Source organism: Sinohyriopsis cumingii, chromosome 14 (genome assembly GCF_028554795.1).
Source record: "Sinohyriopsis cumingii isolate HCF-2022 chromosome 14, ASM2855479v2, whole genome shotgun sequence".
In the NCBI taxonomy this organism is placed as follows: domain Eukaryota; kingdom Metazoa; phylum Mollusca; class Bivalvia; order Unionida; family Unionidae; genus Sinohyriopsis; species Sinohyriopsis cumingii.
The window spans coordinates 97,518,989-97,539,033 of NC_142974.1; the positions used below are offsets into that span (position 1 = coordinate 97,518,989).

Consider the following 20,045-nt stretch of genomic DNA (forward strand, 5'->3'; position numbering starts at 1 on the left):
TTAGTTTTTTATGTGAGTGAAGGCATGATGGTATTTGACAATGGTAAGTCTACCAATTAGTTTTTTATACGAGTGAAGGCATGATGATATTTGACAATGCTAAGTCTACCAATTAGTTTTTTATACGAGTGAAGGCGTGATGATATTTGACAATGCTAAGTCTATCAATTAGTTTTTTATATGAGTGAAGGCATGATGATATTTGACAATGCTAAGTCTTTCAATTAGTTTTTTATATGAGTGAAGGCATGATGGTATTTGACAATGGTAAGTCTACCAATTAGTTTTTTTATACAAGTGAAGGCATGATGGTATTTGACAATGATAAGTCTACCAATTTGTTTTTTATATGAGTGAAGGCATGATGGTATTTGACAATGATAAGTCTACCAATTTGTTTTTTATATGAGTGAGGGCATGGTGATATTTGACAATGATAAGTCTACCAATTTGTTTTTTATATGAGTGAAGGCATGATGGTATTTGACAATGATAAGTCTACCAATTTGTTTTTTATATGAGTGAAGGCATGATGGTATTTGACAATGATAAGTCTACCAATTAGTTTTTTATGCGAGTGAAGGCATGGTGATATTTGACAATGATAAGTCTACCAATTTGTTTTTTATACGAGTGAAGGCATGATGATATTTGACAATGATAAGTCTACCAATTTGTTTTTTATGTGAGTGAAGGCATGATGATATTTGACAATGCTAAGTCTATCAATTAGTTTTTTATATGAGTGAGGGCAGGATGATATTTGACAATGATAAGTCTACCAATTAGTTTTTTATACGAGTGAAGGCATGATGGTATTTGACAATGATAAGTCTACCAATTAGTTTTTTATACGAGTGAAGGCATGATGATATTTGACAATGATAAGTCTACCAATTTGTTTTTTATGTGAGTGAAGGCATGATGATATTTGACAATGCTAAGTCTCTCAATTAGTTTTTTATATGAGTGAAGGCATGATGGTATTTGACAATGCTAAGTCTATCAATTAGTTTTTTATATGAGTGAAGGCATGATGGTATTTGACAATGATAAGTCTACCAATTTGTTTTTTATATGAGTGAAGGCATGATGGTATTTGACAATGATAAGTCTATCAATTTGTTTTTTATACGAGTGAAGGCATGATGATATTTGACAATGATAAGTCTACCAATTAGTTTTTTATGTGAGTGAAGGCATGATGATATTTGACAATGCTAAGTCTACCAATTTGTTTTTTATACGAGTGAGGGCATGGTGATATTTGACAATGCTAAGTCTACCAATTAGTTTTTTTATGAGTGAAGGCATGATGGTATTTGACAATGCTAAGTCTATCAATTAGTTTTTTATATGAGTGAAGGCATGATGGTATTTGACAATGCTAAGTCTATCAATTAGTTTTTTATATGAGTGAAGGCATGATGGTATTTGACAATGATAAGTCTACCAATTTGTTTTTTATATGAGTGAAGGCATGATGATATTTGACAATGATAGGTCTACCAATTAGTTTTTTATATGAGTGAAGGCATGATGGTATTTGACAATGATAAGTCTACCAATTAGTTTTTTATATGAGTGAAGGCATGATGATATTTGACAATGCTAAGTCTATCAATTAGTTTTTTATACGAGTGAGGGCATGGTGATATTTGACAATGCTAAGTCTACCAATTAGTTTTTTATATGAGTGAAGGCATGATGATATTTGACAATGCTAAGTGTATCAATTAGTTTTTTATATGAGTGAAGGCATGATGATATTTGACAAAGCTAAGTGTATCAATTAGTTTTTTATGTGAGTGAAGGCATGATGATATTTGACAATGCTAAGTCTACCAATTAGTTTTTTATACGAGTGAAGGCATGATGGTGTTTGACAATGGTAAGTCTACCAATTTGTTTTTTATACGAGTGAAGGCATGATGGTATTTGACAATGCTAAGTCTATCAATTAGTTTTTTATAAGAGTGAAGGCATGATGGTATTTGACAATGCTAAGTCTGCCAATTAGTTTTTTATATGAGTGAAGGCATGATGATATTTGACAATGCTAAGTCTATCAATTAGTTTTTTATATGAGTGAAGGCATGATGGTATTTGACAATGCTAAGTCTGCCAACTAGTTTTTTATATGAGTGAAGGCATGATGGTATTTGACAATGCTAAGTCTACCAATTAGTTTTTTTATATGAGTGATGGCATGATGGTATTTGACAATGCTGAGTCTACCAATTTGTTTTTTATATGAGTGAAGGCATGATGGTATTTGACAATGCTAAGTCTACCAATTACTTTTTTATATCAGTGAAGGCATGATGGTATTTGACAATGATAAGTCTACCAATTTGTTTTTTATACGAGTGAAGGCAGGATGGTATTTGACAATGTTAAGTCTACCAATTTATTTTTTATACGAGTGAAGGCATGATGGTATTTGACAATGATAAGTCTACCAATTTGTTTTTTATACGAGTGAAGGCATGGTGATATTTGACAATGCAAAGTCTACCAGTTAGTTTTTTATGTGAGTGAAGGCATGATGGTATTTGACAATGATAAGTCTACCAATTTGTTTTTTATACGAGTGAAGGCATGATGGTATTTGACAATGTTAAGTCTACCAATTAGTTTTTTATGTGAGTGAAGGCATGGTGATATTTGACAATGCAAAGTCTACCAATTAGTTTTTTATGTGAGTGAAGGCATGATGGTATTTGACAATGATAAGTCTACCAATTTGTTTTTTATACGAGTGAAGGCATGATGGTATTTGACAATGTTAAGTCTACCAATTTATTTTTTATACGAGTGAAGGCATGATGGTATTTGACAATGATAAGTCTACCAATTTGTTTTTTATACGAGTGAAGGCATGGTGATATTTGACAATGCAAAGTCTACCAGTTAGTTTTTTATGTGAGTGAAGGCATGATGGTATTTGACAATGATAAGTCTACCAGTTTGTTTTTTATATGAGTGAAGGCACGATGGTATTTGACAATGATAAGTCTACCAATTAGTTTTTTATGTGAGTGAAGGCATGATGGTATTTGACAATGCTAAGTCTACCAATTAGTTTTTTATACGAGTGAAGGCATGATGATATTTGACAATGCTAAGTCTACCAATTAGTTTTTTATACGAGTGAAGGCATGATGATATTTGACAATGCTAAGTCTACCAATTAGTTTTTTATTCGAGTGAAGGCATGATGATATTTGACAATGCCAGGTCTACCAATTAGTTTTTTATACGAGTGAAGGCATGATGATATTTGACAATGCTAAGTCTACCAATTAGTTTTTTATACGAGTGAAGGCATGATGATATTTGACAATGCTAAGTCTACCAATTAGTTTTTTATGTGAGTGAAGGCATGATGATATTTGACAATGCTAAGTCTACCAATTAGTTTTTTATGTGAGTGAAGGCATGATGATATTTGACAATGCTAAGTCTGCCAATTAGTTTTTTATCTGAGTGAAGGCATGATGATATTTGACAATGCTAAGTCTATCAATTAGTTTTTTATCTGAGTGAAGGCATGATGATATTTGACAATGCTAAGTCTACCAATTAGTTTTTTATGTGAGTGAAGGCATGATGATATTTGACAATGCTAAGTCTACCAATTAGTTTTTTATACGAGTGAAGGCATGATGATATTTGACAATGCTAAGTCTATGAATTAGTTTTTTATCTGAGTGAAGGCATGATGATATTTGACAATGCTAAGTCTACCAATTGGTTTTTTATATGAGTGAAGGCATGATGATATTTGACAATGCTAAGTCTACCAATTAGTTTTTTATATGAGTGAAGGCATGATGATATTTGACAATGCTAAGTCTACCAATTAGTTTTTTATACGAGTGAAGGCATGATGATATTTGACAATGCTAAGTCTATCAATTAGTTTTTTATCTGAGTGAAGGCATGATGATATTTGACAATGCTAAGTCTACCAATTAGTTTTTTATATGAGTGAAGGCATGATGATATTTGACAATGCTAAGTCTACCAATTAGTTTTTTATATGAGTGAAGGCATGATGATATTTGACAATGCTAAGTCTACCAATTTGTTTTTTATATGAGTTTAGGCATGATGGTATTTGACAATGCTAAGTCTACCAATTAGTTTATGTCTGTAAGTTTATTAAATGCTTTGGAGAAATCATTTTATTTTGTTTTATTCAGAGTTGAAACTCATCATTCTTTTTAGCTTGTACGAGTAAATAAATTATTTTCAATTGTATGATGTTCCTTCATTTGGATTGTGCACACAGGCCACCTGTGGAACCCACTAAACAAATTTTGAGTTTCACCCCTCCCCCAACACTTAGTGTGAGGTTTGTCAGGTATGAAAAGAATTTGACAGCTGTCTGTAAAATGATACCCATATTACTTAATGAGTTTTAAGACATTGTCCTGACAATGTTATATCTATATAAATTATGTGCTCAGTTTTCAATAAAACATAGTTTTCTCAATAAAACCTGAAAGAGCATGCTTTTCTTTGTCCATGTTATCGTACATGAAATTATATTTACACATATATTAAAACCACTGGTAAATCTTGAAATTATATTTACACATATATTAAAACCACTGGTAAATCTTGAAATGCTAAGATTTATTTCATCACCTAATGCAAGTTCTTTTATTCTTTGATTTTTTCCGTAAAATAAAAAAGTCTGATATTTAATGATTATCATTTATGTCATCCAACACTTGAATATTACGATCGTATACTCTCTGACACTTCAATTTGCAATCGCATGTTCTCCGACACTTAAATGTTATGCACATATATTCTCCGACACCTAATTATTATACTGATATGTTCGCTGACACTTAAATATTACAGTAATTTGGCATGGAGGAAACTACACTTTTCCTGTGGTATTCGTCATACCTGCTAGAAGGATATTAATTCATAGTTTGTTCTTGGTAATTTTTATGTCAGGGGAGGCAATTCAAATTTAGGTTAATGATGAGACCTTAAAGTACAAATCTCCTTTGGATTTTGTTGCAGTGATGGTAATATTTGACAGAATAATAAAAAGGAAAATTACCACAATAATTCCTCGAGTAAGTTTTCACATATTAATATAAATTCTCAGTTGTCATATGTAACACAATTCCCACTTGTTTTAGTTTCCATCACATTTTAAAGCTGATCTTCTGTAGACAGAATCCTGATCTTATGGTCTAAGAGTTTGCTTCATAATCAGTGCTTTGTGCAGAACATGTCTGGATCAAAATAACATAATCCCTATGTATTTCCAATAACATAGTGTTTCTTTATCTCTGTTACAGGGTTCCCTGGAGACTTTTAGTGGTCTGGGGTTGATGGTTGGTCCTCCCATAGGAGGAGCATTGTATGAGGTAGGGGACAAAATGTATTGAATTTACCTGTGAATGATGCTTTTCAAACTGCAAACATAATGCACTGGCAGATCAAGTCTTTCAGGGTCAACACTGGACAAGCACTGGCAGATTAGATCTATCAGCATCCGCAGTGGACATGCAATGGCAGATCAAGTCTGTCAGGGACCGCAGTGGACATAATCCACTGGTAGATTAGGTCTATCAGTGTCCACAATGGACATAATGCACTGGTAGATCAGGACCTATCATTGTCCACAATGGACATAATGCACTGGTAGATCAGGACCTATCAGGGTCCACAATAGACATAGTGTACTGGTAGATCAGGACCTATCAGGGTCCACAATGGACATAGTGTACTGGTAGATCATGATCTGTCAGGGTCCACAATGGACATAGTGTACTGGTAGATCATGATCTATCATTGTCCACAATGGACATAATGCACTGGTAGATCAGGACCTATCAGGGTCCTCAATGGACATGTGTACTGGTAGATCAGGACCTATCAGGGTCTACAATGGACATGTGTACTGGTAGATCATGACCTATCAGGGTCCACAATGGATATAATGCACTGGCAAATCGGGGTCCACAGTGGATATTTTACATTAGCAGATCAGGTTCTATTAGGGTCCAAAAAAAAGAACTTAATGTTCTTTCAGCTCAGGGTCTATCAGGGTCCAAAATGGACATAATGTACTGACAGATCACAGTTCTAAATTGGCATAAATGCACTAGCAGGTCAGGGTCTGTCAAGGTCTACAGTGGACATAATGCATTAGCAGATCGGGGTCCAAAATGGACATAATGCACTGGCTGATAAGTGTCCACAGTGGAAATAATGCACTGGCAGATCAAGGTCTATCACTGTTGAAAATGGACATAATGTTCAAGCAGATCAGTGTCTATCAGGGTCCACAATGAACTCCAACAGAAGGGGCAAAGTGACTTCTCTTCCCCAGTAGAATAGTGCAGAGTGAAAATGGAGAGGAAAGAAATATGGACAGGTCAGAATTTAGAGAGTTCAAAGGAGTACTTAAAACAGCTTTTCCTAAATCTTTGAGACAAAACATAGGAAATACTCATTGAACTTTAATGAAATATTTAAATATTTCTCCATTTATTATAGTTATTGTGTGGCTTCTTATTTGTAATCAGTAATCACTTACAATAAAAAACAAATGACATATATCAATGGAAAAGTGCACTCTTCCTACATTTACAGGATGGAATATGAAATTGACTTACCTTCATTAGAATGTAGCTTTTAATTCTCCACAAGGTAATAATTTTCTTATCATTGGGCTGCAAATATATAATTTATTCCATTTTTCTAGCTATATATGTGAATTTTTGGCATGAATCTTATAATTATGGACACAGATAGTCATTAAGTTGACCCAAAGTTGATACAAAAGCGTAAAAATGCTATGTTTAAATAATTGACATTGAGTTTGAGCATTGAAAAGACAACAGAATTGACTTTGCATTCAGAAGAGGAAAGCATTCCATAGCCCAAAAATGAGTTTGTGGATGTGAAGAAATTGACATTTAAAAAAAAGGTAGAGTCAGTGGGATTTTTTTTTTGTATGTGGATGAAGAGACAAGCAGTGAAGCAATTATTTTTGCCTGTATTGCCCCCAATGAATAGACCCTAGTTGGTGTAGATCACTAAATATTAAATGGACAGCAGTGATCATATAATCTGTTCTTTGAGGGCATTAAGTGATGACAGACATTGATGAAATTGTTTGTATACATGTGTATCTGAGATCCTGAAGTCGCTATATTTGCTGGACATGCCCAGTAGATCAAAAGTTTTTGACTGGCACATACCCTGAGCAACTGGACTGGTCATAGAAATTTTCAAGTATCATTATATCAGCCTGTCCTTGTTTTGTATTTCCATTATACTGCCACATAAACACTGTAACAAAGTAAAATTCAAAGGCAGTTTGTAGTTTTCAGATTGTTTCTTTGTTAGACAGTCAGTAAAGATGTTGGGGTGACTAGACTAATTTATAGATATTGTTTCTTTGTTAGACAGTCAGTAAAGATGTTGGGGTGACTAGACTAATTTATAGATATTGTTTCTTTGTTAGACAGTCAGTAAAGATGTTGGGGTGACTAGACTAATTTATAGATATTGTTTCTTTGTTAGACAGTCAGTAAAGATGTTGGGGTGACTAGACTAATTTATAGATATTGTTTCTTTGTTAGACAGTCAGTAAAGATGTTGGGGTGACTAGACTAATTTATAGATATTGTTTCTTTGTTAGACAGTCAGTAAAGATGTTGGGGTGACTAGACTAATTTATAGATATTGTTTCTTTGTTGAATAAGTAGTAGACTGACTAAGCTTGTTTGGTCATTATGTTTACCCAGTTGTTTGAACACTCTATAGGTACAAAACACAAGACAAGCAAGGTGTGAAAGCTTATCTCATGGACCTGCCAAAAATCTTATAATGAAATGATTGCCCCAGGGCCTGTACTATAGACCCTATATCAGTCCCTCACACCATTTGGTTTATAGCATGGCATGTGTGTTAAGCTCAAGTCTAATACAGTAAAGAAAGACATTAGCAACAACAACAACAAATCCTCCAGGACTTTAAGGCTTTAAGTAGGCTTGTTGTCAATTAATAATTAATTTTAAAACAATTGTGCAGAAATAAATACTGTCATCTTGTAAAATTCTTTAGTATAGTTTTCTGAAAGAAAACAAATTTACTTTTCTAAATAATCAGTTGGATGGAAACCAGATCATAGAATGGTAATACTATCACTAAAGCATTGGAACAAATACCACATTATACATAGTACTAGTCATCATACACAACACTAGATCTGTCATCATACATAGCACTAGGTCTGTCATCATACACAACACTAGATATGTCATTGTACACAGCCCTAGATATGTCATTGTACATAGCACTAGATCTGTCATACACAACACTAGCTATCTCATAATACATAGCACTAGATCTGTCATCATATATAACACTAGTTATGTCATCATACATAGCACTAGATATGTCATCATACACAGCACTAGATCTGTCATCATACACAGCACTAGATATGTCCTCATACATAACACTAGATATGTCATCATACATAACACTAGATCTGTCATCATACACAATACTAGATATGTCATCATACATAGTGCTAAATCTGTCATCATACATAACACTAGATCTGTCATCATACATAACACTAGCTCTGTCATCATACACAACACTAGATCTGTCATCATACACAACACTAGATATGTCATCATACATAGCGCTAAATCTGTCATCATACACAACACTAGATCTGTCATCATTCATAAACACTAGATATGTCATCATACATAACACTAGATATGTCATCATACATAACACTAGATCTGTCATCATACACAATACTAGATATGTCATCATACATAGTGCTAAATCTGTCATCATACATAACACTAGATCTGTCATCATACATAACACTAGCTCTGTCATCATACACAACACTAGATCTGTCATCATACACAACACTAGATATGTCATCATACATAGCGCTAAATCTGTCATCATACACAACACTAGATCTGTCATCATTCATAACACTAGATATGTCATCATACATAACACTATATATGTCATCATGCATAACACTAGATCTGTCATCATACACAACATTAGATATGTCATCATACATAGCGCTAAATCTGTCATCATACATTATCATACATATCACTAGATCTGATCATACATAATAAATCTGTCTTCATTCATAGCACTAACTCTATCTTTATATATAACACTGATTCGGCCAATGTGGGTATGTGAGAAAGCTTGCCAGTAGCTTCTCATGGGTCGGTGGTTCTTCCTGGGTTCTTCCTCCACCATTAATACTGGCTGCCATGCATAGCCTATCATGTGCTGAAAAATGTCGTTAAACTCCACAACAACAACAACAACAACAATATATAACACTAAATCTGTCATTGCATATAATACACAACATATCAGGGTGTATGAGGTTCATTCTATTAATGGTCTGAAACAATCTGTGTATTATTTGTCAAAGTTAAATGTTCACTTAATGGCCACTTTGCATCTAATTGCTGTATTATTTTCGAAGATTAAGTGTTCACTTAATTGCCACTTTACACCTAATTGCCATAATATTTGCCAGAGTTTAGTTTTCACATAATGGCAACTCAGCACCTAAATGCTATATTATTTGCTAAAGTATTTACTTAACTCATTATCCTCTGGTGCCACATTTGTCCATCAGGAGTTAGTACTCTACTTCTGAATTCTGTAGCGCCAAGGTCATTTAAGACACAACAAAATGGATGGTATTACAGAAAAGTAGACACTGACTTAGCTCTACAAAGATACCAGATAATCTAGACTTTCTCCTTGCATTACAAAATGCAGAGGGAAAAACATTTTTTGAGACTGAATTTCTTTACACCAAAATTTCGCCTGTTGTGAGAATCAAATTTTGTGTCTGGATTTTAGACTTTTGGGTCTCAGATAAGGCAGAATGGTCTGAACTGCACACAGACAAGAGAATCTTTGCAAAAAGTAGGATAAGTTGGGGATTTCAAGTTAAAAAATGGCTAGGACACGAAAATGATGGGTCCAATAAGCACACACACACACCCTCCAACTTTTACCCTTCTGCACATTTGTGAGTGAAATAGCCAATGAAAGTCACAGTCATCAGGCTAAATGGAAATCTCTTGGATGCAGATTTATTTGAATGTATTCACAAGCAGCCCCCAAGATGTGTTTCCTACTTGCATTTCAGGCAAAAATGAAAAATATCTCCATGGGTTAATGAGTTTATGACACCTCTGCACCTAATCGTTCTATTTGCCAATATGTTTACTTCATGGCAATTGGCAGATTGGTACCTAATTCCTGTAATATTTGCCAAAGCTAAGTGTTGACTTAATGGCTGCTTGGCACCTAATTGCTGTATTATTTGCTAAAGTTAAGTTTTCACGCAATGGCCAATCTGCACCTAACTGTTTTATTATTTGCCAAAGTGAATTATTGACTAAATGGCCATTCTACTTCTAATTCCTATATTATTTGCTAAAGTTAAGTATTTGCTTAGTGGCCACTTTACACCTAATAGCTGTATTATTTGCCAGTATTAAGTGTTTGCTAAGTGGCCACTTTACACCTAATTGCTGTATTATTTGCCAATATTAAGTGTTTGCTTAGTGGTCACTTTACACCTAATTTCTGTATTATTTGGCAATATCAAGTGTTCACTTAATGGCCACTCTGCACATGAGCAATGAGATGTTTGCACTACATATCCAAACAAAACTCTGGTTTTGGCATAATATGCACACATTCCATAATAAGTGAAAAGCTGTCCTTTAGGTCAAAACATGCATAAAAAGAATAGTTTGTACCTGAAATTGTCATTTCTCTACTAATATTCCTTGTGGAAGTGAATCAGCAAAATGCACCTAGATCATAACTATCTTCTTCGAATGAACTGTCATGCATGCATAAGTGCATTACCGTTACCACCATGCATGCCTTGTACATTGTTGCCACTTATTATTACCACTATGCATGTTTTATACATTCTTACCACTTATCTTTACCACCATGCACTTATCATTACCATCATGTGTGCTTTGTACATAATTACCACTTATCATTACCACCATGCATATTTTATACATTGTTACCACTTATCATTACCACCATGCATGCCCTGTGCATCACCATGCAGGACTTGTACATCAGTACTGCTTATCATTACCACCATACATGCCTTGTATATCATTACCATTTATCATTACCACCATGCATGCCTTGTACATCACAATGCTGGCCTTGTACATTATTACCATTTACCATTACCACCATGCATGCATTGTGCATCACAATGCTGGCCTTGTACATTATTACTGCTTGTTATTACCACAATGCATGCATTGTACATCATTACCACTTACCATTACCACCATGTGTGCCTTTAAAATCACTACCATTTTTATCATTACCAACATGCATGCCTTGAACATCATTACCATTTATCATTACCACCATGCATGCCTTGAACATCATTACCACTTATCATTACCACCATGCATGCCTTGTACTTCATTACCACATATCATTACTGCCATTGTATGCCTTGTGCATTAGTATCACTTATCATTATGGCAATGTATGCTTTGTGTATCAGTATCACTTATCATTACGGCCATGTATGCCTTATGCATCATCACCATTTATCTATGTGGAATAATTAATAACTGAAGTGACTGACATTTTATTTTGTGTGCCTCTATTGGGAAAGGAATAAACTTCAAAGTGAACATTTCACAACACGGATAAAGGGATATAACTCTTATAGTACTATATATAAGGTGGCGCTCACCAGATAATATGTACTTTTGAGAGAGTGACGTATGTAAGGTGAAGTAGTTTGCATTTAAAACATGCACAGTGGAGAGAATGTTGGCATATCTCTATGCTACATTAATGTAATGTGGATGATATTTCTTTTGGATATTGTACTTTCGGAAATTTTACATGATTTAAGTACACTGCTAACTAAAATGACTGCTCCGTTGTGTTAAAAAATCAGTCTGAATTAGTCTAAAGTGCACTATACATAGCAGCTATTAAATTAGGGAAAATGAATTTTGCCAGACTAGACAATACCAGCTTCTGAAAGTGCAATGAATGAATTACCAAATATATAAAATGTAAAAAAAGTTATCGGCTCTTTTTTATACAATTGACCTCTGAAGTTCAGGAAGTGAAAATGACCAAGTAGAGCTAGCACTTTTTTGAAAGGTGCACATTTGAAGTAAGGCCAAGCTGTATACTCTATAACCCATAGTACACCCATCAATCATACACCAAAATAAAGGGAATTAAAGGTTCTTTGCATTATACCTAAGATATACAAGGTCTTTTTTAAATAGCCATTATAACCAGTGAGGAGAGCCGGGGAAATTCGTTTTCTTTAAAATCCTAACCCTATGCAAAATGCAAAACTGTATAGCGCCACCTTAAAGAAAATATAAAAATGTTTGCAATTATTTTTTTTTATTTTCATATAATTATGTATGATGTTCTGAATAAAATGGTACATTCATATTGATGTTAAGCATGAAAATAAGCTAATTATGATCATTTTTCTCTTGCTTACATAATTTGCCATGAGGTATGTTTGTGTGAGTAGTGACCTTAATTATGGGGAAATTAGAAGTCTTAGAATATAGGAATAGAGTCAACTTAAATTTAAAACTGTTGCAATAAGTGACAGAAATATATGGTGAAAATGTTTCTTTTCATTTATTTGCAATGAAATAAAAAAATAAATGAAGAGAAAGTGAATTCGCTTCTTCCGTATTAAACAATAGGCAAATATTTTACACTTTGACCTTTGACCTTTATGAACCTGATGAGTTACCTTCCTTTTCTAATTGTAAAATTCATTGTTGATCTCTCCGAAATAATTCTGGCTAGTTTCATGTTCATTTCATTCAGCATAACATTGGTTGCTATGTTTACAAAATGTAATGTGCATTCTTAAAATAGCTCACTTTTATCATGGGGGGGGGGAGGCTGGACTTGTTAGAGACTCTGACACTCATAAATACTGTTCTGTGGGGGGAAAGGCAGGAGAATTATTCAAAAGGATTGTTTTGATGCTTGCGACTTAAATGTTTCAGCCATATAAACATAATTAAATCATACAAAAATAATACCTATATCTTCTTTATGGTGGCATTCACCAGATAATATGTACGTTTGAGAGAGTGACGTATATAAGGTGAAGTAGTTTGCATTTAAAACATGCACAGTGGAGAGAATGTTGGCATATCTCTATGCTACATTAATGTAATGTGGATGATATTTCTTTTGGATATTGTACTTTTGGAAATTTTACATGATTTAAGCACACTGCTAACTAAAATGGCTGCTCCCTTGTGTTAAAAAATCAGCATGAATTAGTCTAAAGTACACTATACATAGCAGCTATTAAAATAGGGAAAATGAATTTTGCCAGACTAGACAATACCAGCTTCTGAAAATGCAATGAATGAATTACCAAATATATAAAATGTAAAAAAAGTTATCGGCTCTTTTTTATACAATTGACCTCTGAAGTTCAGGAAGTGAAAATGACCAAGTAGAGCTAGCACTTTTTTGAAAGGTGCACATTTGAAGTAAGGCCAAGCTGTATACTCTATAACCCATAGTACACCCATCAATCATACACCAAAATAAAGGGAATTAAAGGTTCTTTGCATTATACCTAAGATATACAAGGTCTTTTTTAAATAGCCATTATAACCAGTGAGGAGAGCCGGGGAAATTCGTTTTCTTTAAAATCCTAACCCTATGCAAAATGCGAAACTATATAGCGCCACCTGAGGGGTTCACTCTTGTGACATTATCAGTTTTGCTTATGAAGATCTTGGATCTAATGAAATTTACATAGATTGTCTTGTTTTAAGCACATAAGTTTGGTATTATGCATTAAGTTTTAGTTAATAATGCATTCAGTTTTCTTTACATGTCACTCTTAGAGAGGCTGCGAATGATCAAAATTTTGATTTCTGTTTTAGATGGTTACATTCAGTTTTTCATTTATAATGGTGGCATTATTGTAAATGGTCAAAACCAAAACATACCCAAGTCCAAACGTGTCCAAATTGAAGCAAGTCCCAGCACATAGAGTTTTGGACATTTTACTGCCTTATTCTTGCATGTTACAAGTTCTGTATTATCAAGTGGATCAGTGACATACAAACCAACTCCTGTGATATCTTGTGATGATGTTTAATATACTAATAAGTGGATCTCTAAGTGATTATTAATATGTTTATCTTTTATCTGTGTACAGAAAACAACTTAAATTATGCCAAAAAAACAACAAAGAAAAATTTGGCCTCTAGAATTTCCTTGATGATGAGACCCCTTCGAATTACTTATTTGAGAACAAGTCTAAAACAGAGCCAAGAAACCATACTCAAAGTTCCAGACTTTGGCAGTCAGCTAAGTTTATGATTTTTGTGTCTTACCAGTTATCCGATATAGTGTACATTTACTTTCACTTTGGCAAGGTCAGTGGCACTAAATACAGATGGGAGATCAAAGAGTTAAGGTTAAAACTAAAGCTGCAGTAATTAACCCTGAATATAAACACATTTCAGTAATTAATAATCCTAATTTTAGCATCCTTCTGGTAATAATTTATCAAAATGAATACCGTTTGACATTGAAAGAGAGATGTATTAAATAAAAAAACACAGAGTACAATAAAATACAGTAATATATTTTTATACAGTAACTTGATCCTTAGTGCCCTTTTGAAAATCACTGTCTTTAAATTGGAAAGGGTGAAGAAAAAGAATTCTAACAGACAGTCTAGTTTTATAATGAAATATGTGACACTGAATTTTTGGTTTGCATTGAAATTATCTGCTTAGAAAATGTATATGTACTTGTGTGCACAATTAACACATTAACCCCTAGCGACGACTTTACGGGGCAGGAGGTAGTAGCCTACTGCTGAGCTCTGTAGCGTCATGGTCATGCATGATACACTAAAGTGGATGGTATTATAGAAAGGTAGACAGATGTAGCTCTACAATGATACCAAATAATCTGGAATATCTAGTTGCACTACAAAACACAGATAAAAAAACCTCATTTTTTGGATCTGACTTTTTTTTATGCAAAATTCGCCCGTGGTCGGAATCCCATTTTGTGTCCGGATTTTAGACTTTTTGGTCTCAGATCTAAGGCAAACTGGTATGAACTGCAAACAGACAGATGAGCCTTTGCAAAAAGTAGAAAGAGATGGGCATTTGGAATAAAGAGTGGTCTCCATATGAAAATAATGGCTCCGTTTAGCAAAAAAGACAACAACAAAAACCAAAAACAAGTCCAACTTTTACCCTTCTGCTCATGCGCGAGTCAAATAGCCAACGAAAAACGATGTTTCTAACACAACTAGGCAGTATGTTATTGAAAGATGACCATGGATTTGGTATTTTCGAGTCTATGCAGAAATAGCTTTCAAAATGTGTTTCCTACTCGATTTTCAGGCAAAAATGGCAAAAACCTCCAGGGGTTAATGTGTTAACAAGTTATTTATCACACATTGTTTATGGAGGCAGAGTAATCTACTGGTGTTTTTTTTATTTAAAATACAGGTTTCCTCTTGAAAATTGAAAATTTCACTTTTGACAGAAGGTAGAAGGGAATTACACCCCACCCACATATGGAAACCATGAAAACATACAGCTAATTGTGTAGAAACTAAACTCTTTTCTTCATGTGATTGAATGTTCAAGCAAATATGGTCTTCTTACAGATAGAATTCAGTAGTCATCTTAAAATAGATCAGGAAAATTACACAGAATAAGCATCACAGGTACTCTATATTGTTTGCATCACTCTTTCAGCTGGGAGGATTTGGTTTGCCATTCTTTGTTCTGGGAAGTATGGTGCTTGTGACCGGATTGTCCGTAGCTGCTTTTATGCCGAATGTTGATCGTAAGACAAATTTATATTGACCTCCCACAGTGAGCCTTCCTGGGAAAGGAAAGGGGGTCAGTGTTCCCTTGTTTTCTGACAAAAGAATTCTTTATCCCTTTTTATAAAGAAAAAGAAAAATAATCCCCCAAAATGGTCCTGAAATTTTCATTTTGTTCTTTCTTTGTCCATGAAAATAACTGTAAGTGACCCTTTTTTCCTGAAAAAGTTCCCTTGTTCTGCCCACAGGAGGGAAAGCTAAGGTATAAGGGCTATAAGGCACTATATGTTGTCACATCAGTGACAAACTACATCAAAAGTTAGAGTGGCCATTATATTGAATATTTTTTGCACTTGTCCATTTATTTTTATTTTTGTTTGCATTTTTTATTTAGAAAGAGCTGGCTTTATGCCTGTATGCTTTATTTGATTTGTACTGATTTTGTAAATGAAGGTGAAGAAACACTTTGAAATAAACATGAATTGAAGAATTTCATAAATTTTATGTAAAGTTATTGCCAGGAAAATTCTATTTATAACATGATTTTTCAAAAAATAAATGTGCAGTAATTTTGTGTAGCACACACTAAGTTAGATAAATAGTAGTTTAATCCAGGAGTATGCATAGACATTTTAGTAAAATTGTTTTCTCAGTATTACGGTGCTGTAATTCATGAGTGTATTTAGACATTTTAGTAGAACTGTTTTTTCAGTATTACAGTGCTGTAATTCAGGAGTACACTTAGACATTTTAGTAGAATTGTTTTCTCAGTATTACAGTGCTGTAATTCAGGAGTATACTTAGACATTTTAGTAGAATTGTTTTCTCGCATTATGATGATGTAATTCAGGAGTACACTTAAACATTTTAGTAGAATTGTTTTCTCAGTATTACGGTGCTGTAATTCAGGAGTATACTTAAATATTTTAGTAGAATTGTTTTCTCAGTATTACAGTGCTGTAATTCAGGAGTATACTTAGACATTTTAGTAGAATTGTTTTCTCAGTATTACAGTGCTGTAATTCGGGAGTACAATTGTGAACTCAAACATTTTAGTAGAATTGTTTTCTCAGTATTATGGTGCTGTAATTCAGGAGTATACTTAGACATTTTAGTAGAATTGTTTTCTCAGAATTACAGTGCTGTAATTCAGGAGTGTATTTAGACATTTTAGTAGAATTGTTTTCTCAGTATTACAGTGCTGTAATTCAGGAGTACAATTGTGTACTCAAACATTTTAGTAGAATTGTTTTCTCAGTATTACAGTGCTGCAATTAAGGAGTATACTTAGACATTTTAGTAGAATTGTTTTTTCAGTATTACGATGCTGTAATTCAGGAGTGTATTTAGACATTTTAGTAGAATTGTTTTCTCAGTATTACAGTGCTGTAAATCAGAAGTGTATTTAGACATTTTAGTAGAATTGTTTTCTCAGCATTAGAGTGCTGTAATTCAGGAGTACAATTGTGTACTCTAACAGTTTAGTAGAATTGATTTCTCAGTATTACAGTGCTGTAATTCAGGAGTATACTTAGACATTTTAGTAGAATTGTTTTCTCAGTATTACAGTGCTGTAATTCAGAAGTGTATTTAGACATTTTAGTTAAATTGTTTTCTCAGTATTATAGTGCTGTAATTCAGGAGTACAATTGTGTACTCAAACGTTTTAGTAGAATTGTTTTCTCAGTATTACGATGCTGTAATTCAGGAGTATACTTAAATATTTTAGTAGAATTGTTTTCTCAGTATTACAGTGCTGTAATTCAGGAGTACACTTAGACATTTTAGTAGAATTGTTTTCTCAGTAATACAGTACTGTAATTCAGGAGTACACTTAGACATTTTAGTAGAATAGATGCTTCCCGATAAGGTCACTTGCAGACAATATTCTGACCATTTTACCTGGACAATGGGCAACATAGCAGTTTCTCCTATATACAATCACTAAAATTCACCATTTTTAACAAGGCACACTGCAGGAAAGTCAACTTATAATTCACAAATATAGATACTAACAGAAAGCTTGATTTGTGTTCTGTTTATATATGTAATTTTCGTAAAGGTCTCTTGAGAATCAATGAATTTATTTAAATTTCCAAACACCATATAAAGTCAATGGTAAATCTGCCTGCTGACCAAAAATATGGCTGCTGATGACATCATTCGGGAACTATCTATTGTTTTCTCAGTACTACAGTGCTGCAATTCTGTAGTATACTTAAATATTTAAATTAGTAGAATTGTTTTCTCAGTATTACGGTGCTTTAATTCAGGAGTACAATTGTGTACTCAAACATTTTAGTAGAATTGTTTTCTCAGTATTACGGTGCGGTAATTCTGGAACATACTTAAACATTTTAGTAGAATTGTTTTCTCAGTATTACAGTGCTGTAATTCAGGAGTACAACTGTGTACTCAAACATTTTAGTAGAATTGTTTTCTCAGTATTACGGTGCTGTAATTCAGGAGTATACTTGGACATTTTGTTAGAATTGTTTTCTCAGTATTACGGTGCTGTAATTCAGGAGTACAATTGTATACTCAAACATTTTAGTAGAATTGTTTTCTCAGTATTACGGTGCTGTAATTCAGGAGTATACTTAGACATTTTTCTAGAATTGTTCTCTCAGTATTACGGTGCTGTAATTCAGGAGTACATTTGTATACTGAAACATTTTAGTAGAATTGTTTTCTCAGTGTTACGGTGCTGTAATTCAGGAGTACAATTGTGTACTCAAACATTTTAGTAGAATTGTTTTCTCAGTATTGCAGCGCTGTAATTCAGGAGTATACTTAGACATTTTAGTAGAATTGTTTTTTCAGTATTACGATGCTGTAATTCAGGAGTATACATTTTAGTAGAATTGTTTTCTCATTACTATGATGGTGTAAATCAAGAGCGTAGTGTCATAACTTAAAAAATCAAATGTTATGTTATTGATGAAAGATAAATAGAGGATTCTACACAACTGTTAATCAGTTTACAGTATTACATCTTAGCCGAGTTATCAAGGGGACATTTTATGGGCTTTCCATCAAGGTGTATTAGTTACATTTAACAGGAGTTAAATATTATATTCCTCCAGCAGTTTGAGATTCTGCTTACATTTTGATTGCAGATGTTTTGCACTGATATTGTTATCTGACATTGCCAAAAGTTATGCGACACTGACACAATATTTATGATATTAGATTTTTATTGTAGCTCTGATAATCTTCCCTATGGGTGTAGAGAAGACAGAAAAATTCAACACAAAATTTTATTCACAGGGATGAAGCTTGTGAAGTCCCAGGCATGAATCAGTCTCTGCAAACTGAATTTTTCTTTCCCCACTCATACTGAGGATTATTTTTCTCACCCACTTGTGGCTTCCTTCCTATCAGGCTTCCTACACAGTGACTAAAGTTTCTTCTAGAAATATAATAATTATTCAGGTTATAGTGAAAGAACATCTGTTGCATTTTCTGTAATGGACATAGTTTTGTAAAATACTTATGTCTCTAGAGTAGTTACTATGGTAGAAGCTGTAATTTACATCCTTTTGTGCAGGGCTTTTCTCTGCAGTGTTACTTGTGGTAGAAGCTGTAAATGACATCCTTTTGTATGCTTTTTCTCTACAGAGTGTTACTTGTGGTTGAAGCTGTAAATGACATCCTTTTGTGCAGGGCTTTTCTATACAGAGTGTTACTTGTGGTACAAGTTGTAACTGACATCCTTTTGTATGGAGTTTTTCTCTCCAGAGTAGCATATTTGTAGTGGAAGTTGTAGCTGACATTGTTTTGTATCTAGCTTTACTCTAGAGTAGTAGCTGTGATAAAAACTGTAATATTATTTTATGTAAAACTTTTCTATCCACAATCACATCTATGCTAAAGGCTGCAATTTACATTGTTATTTCAGATTTTTTCTGTAGAGTGGTGTGTGTCAGACACAGTAGAACTGTAGTTGTCAACATTATTTTGTGCAGAGTGTTTCTCTTTAAAGTAGTATCTTTGTTTGAAGATGTGATTGACAACATTTGCAATGTGACCGTAACAGTTTCTGCGGTAGAATTATTATACACAAGTAAATATGATGTAACTATGTTAGATGGTGAAAAAAAATGTTTGT

At 33.6% G+C, this 20,045-nt stretch overlaps 1 protein-coding gene across 1 annotated transcript in view; it reads left to right on the plus strand.

Moving 5' to 3' along the window:
• The window catches only part of LOC149784454 (MFS-type transporter SLC18B1-like), a 145,349-nt gene that overhangs the window by 80,890 nt on the left and 44,414 nt on the right, over nt 1-20,045 (plus strand). The window contains exons 6-7 of the mRNA XM_089932529.1: nt 5,331-5,399; nt 15,864-15,954. Of these exons, the coding sequence (XP_089788655.1) occupies nt 5,331-5,399; nt 15,864-15,954 (160 nt within the window). The remainder of the gene's footprint in view (nt 1-5,330; nt 5,400-15,863; nt 15,955-20,045) is intronic.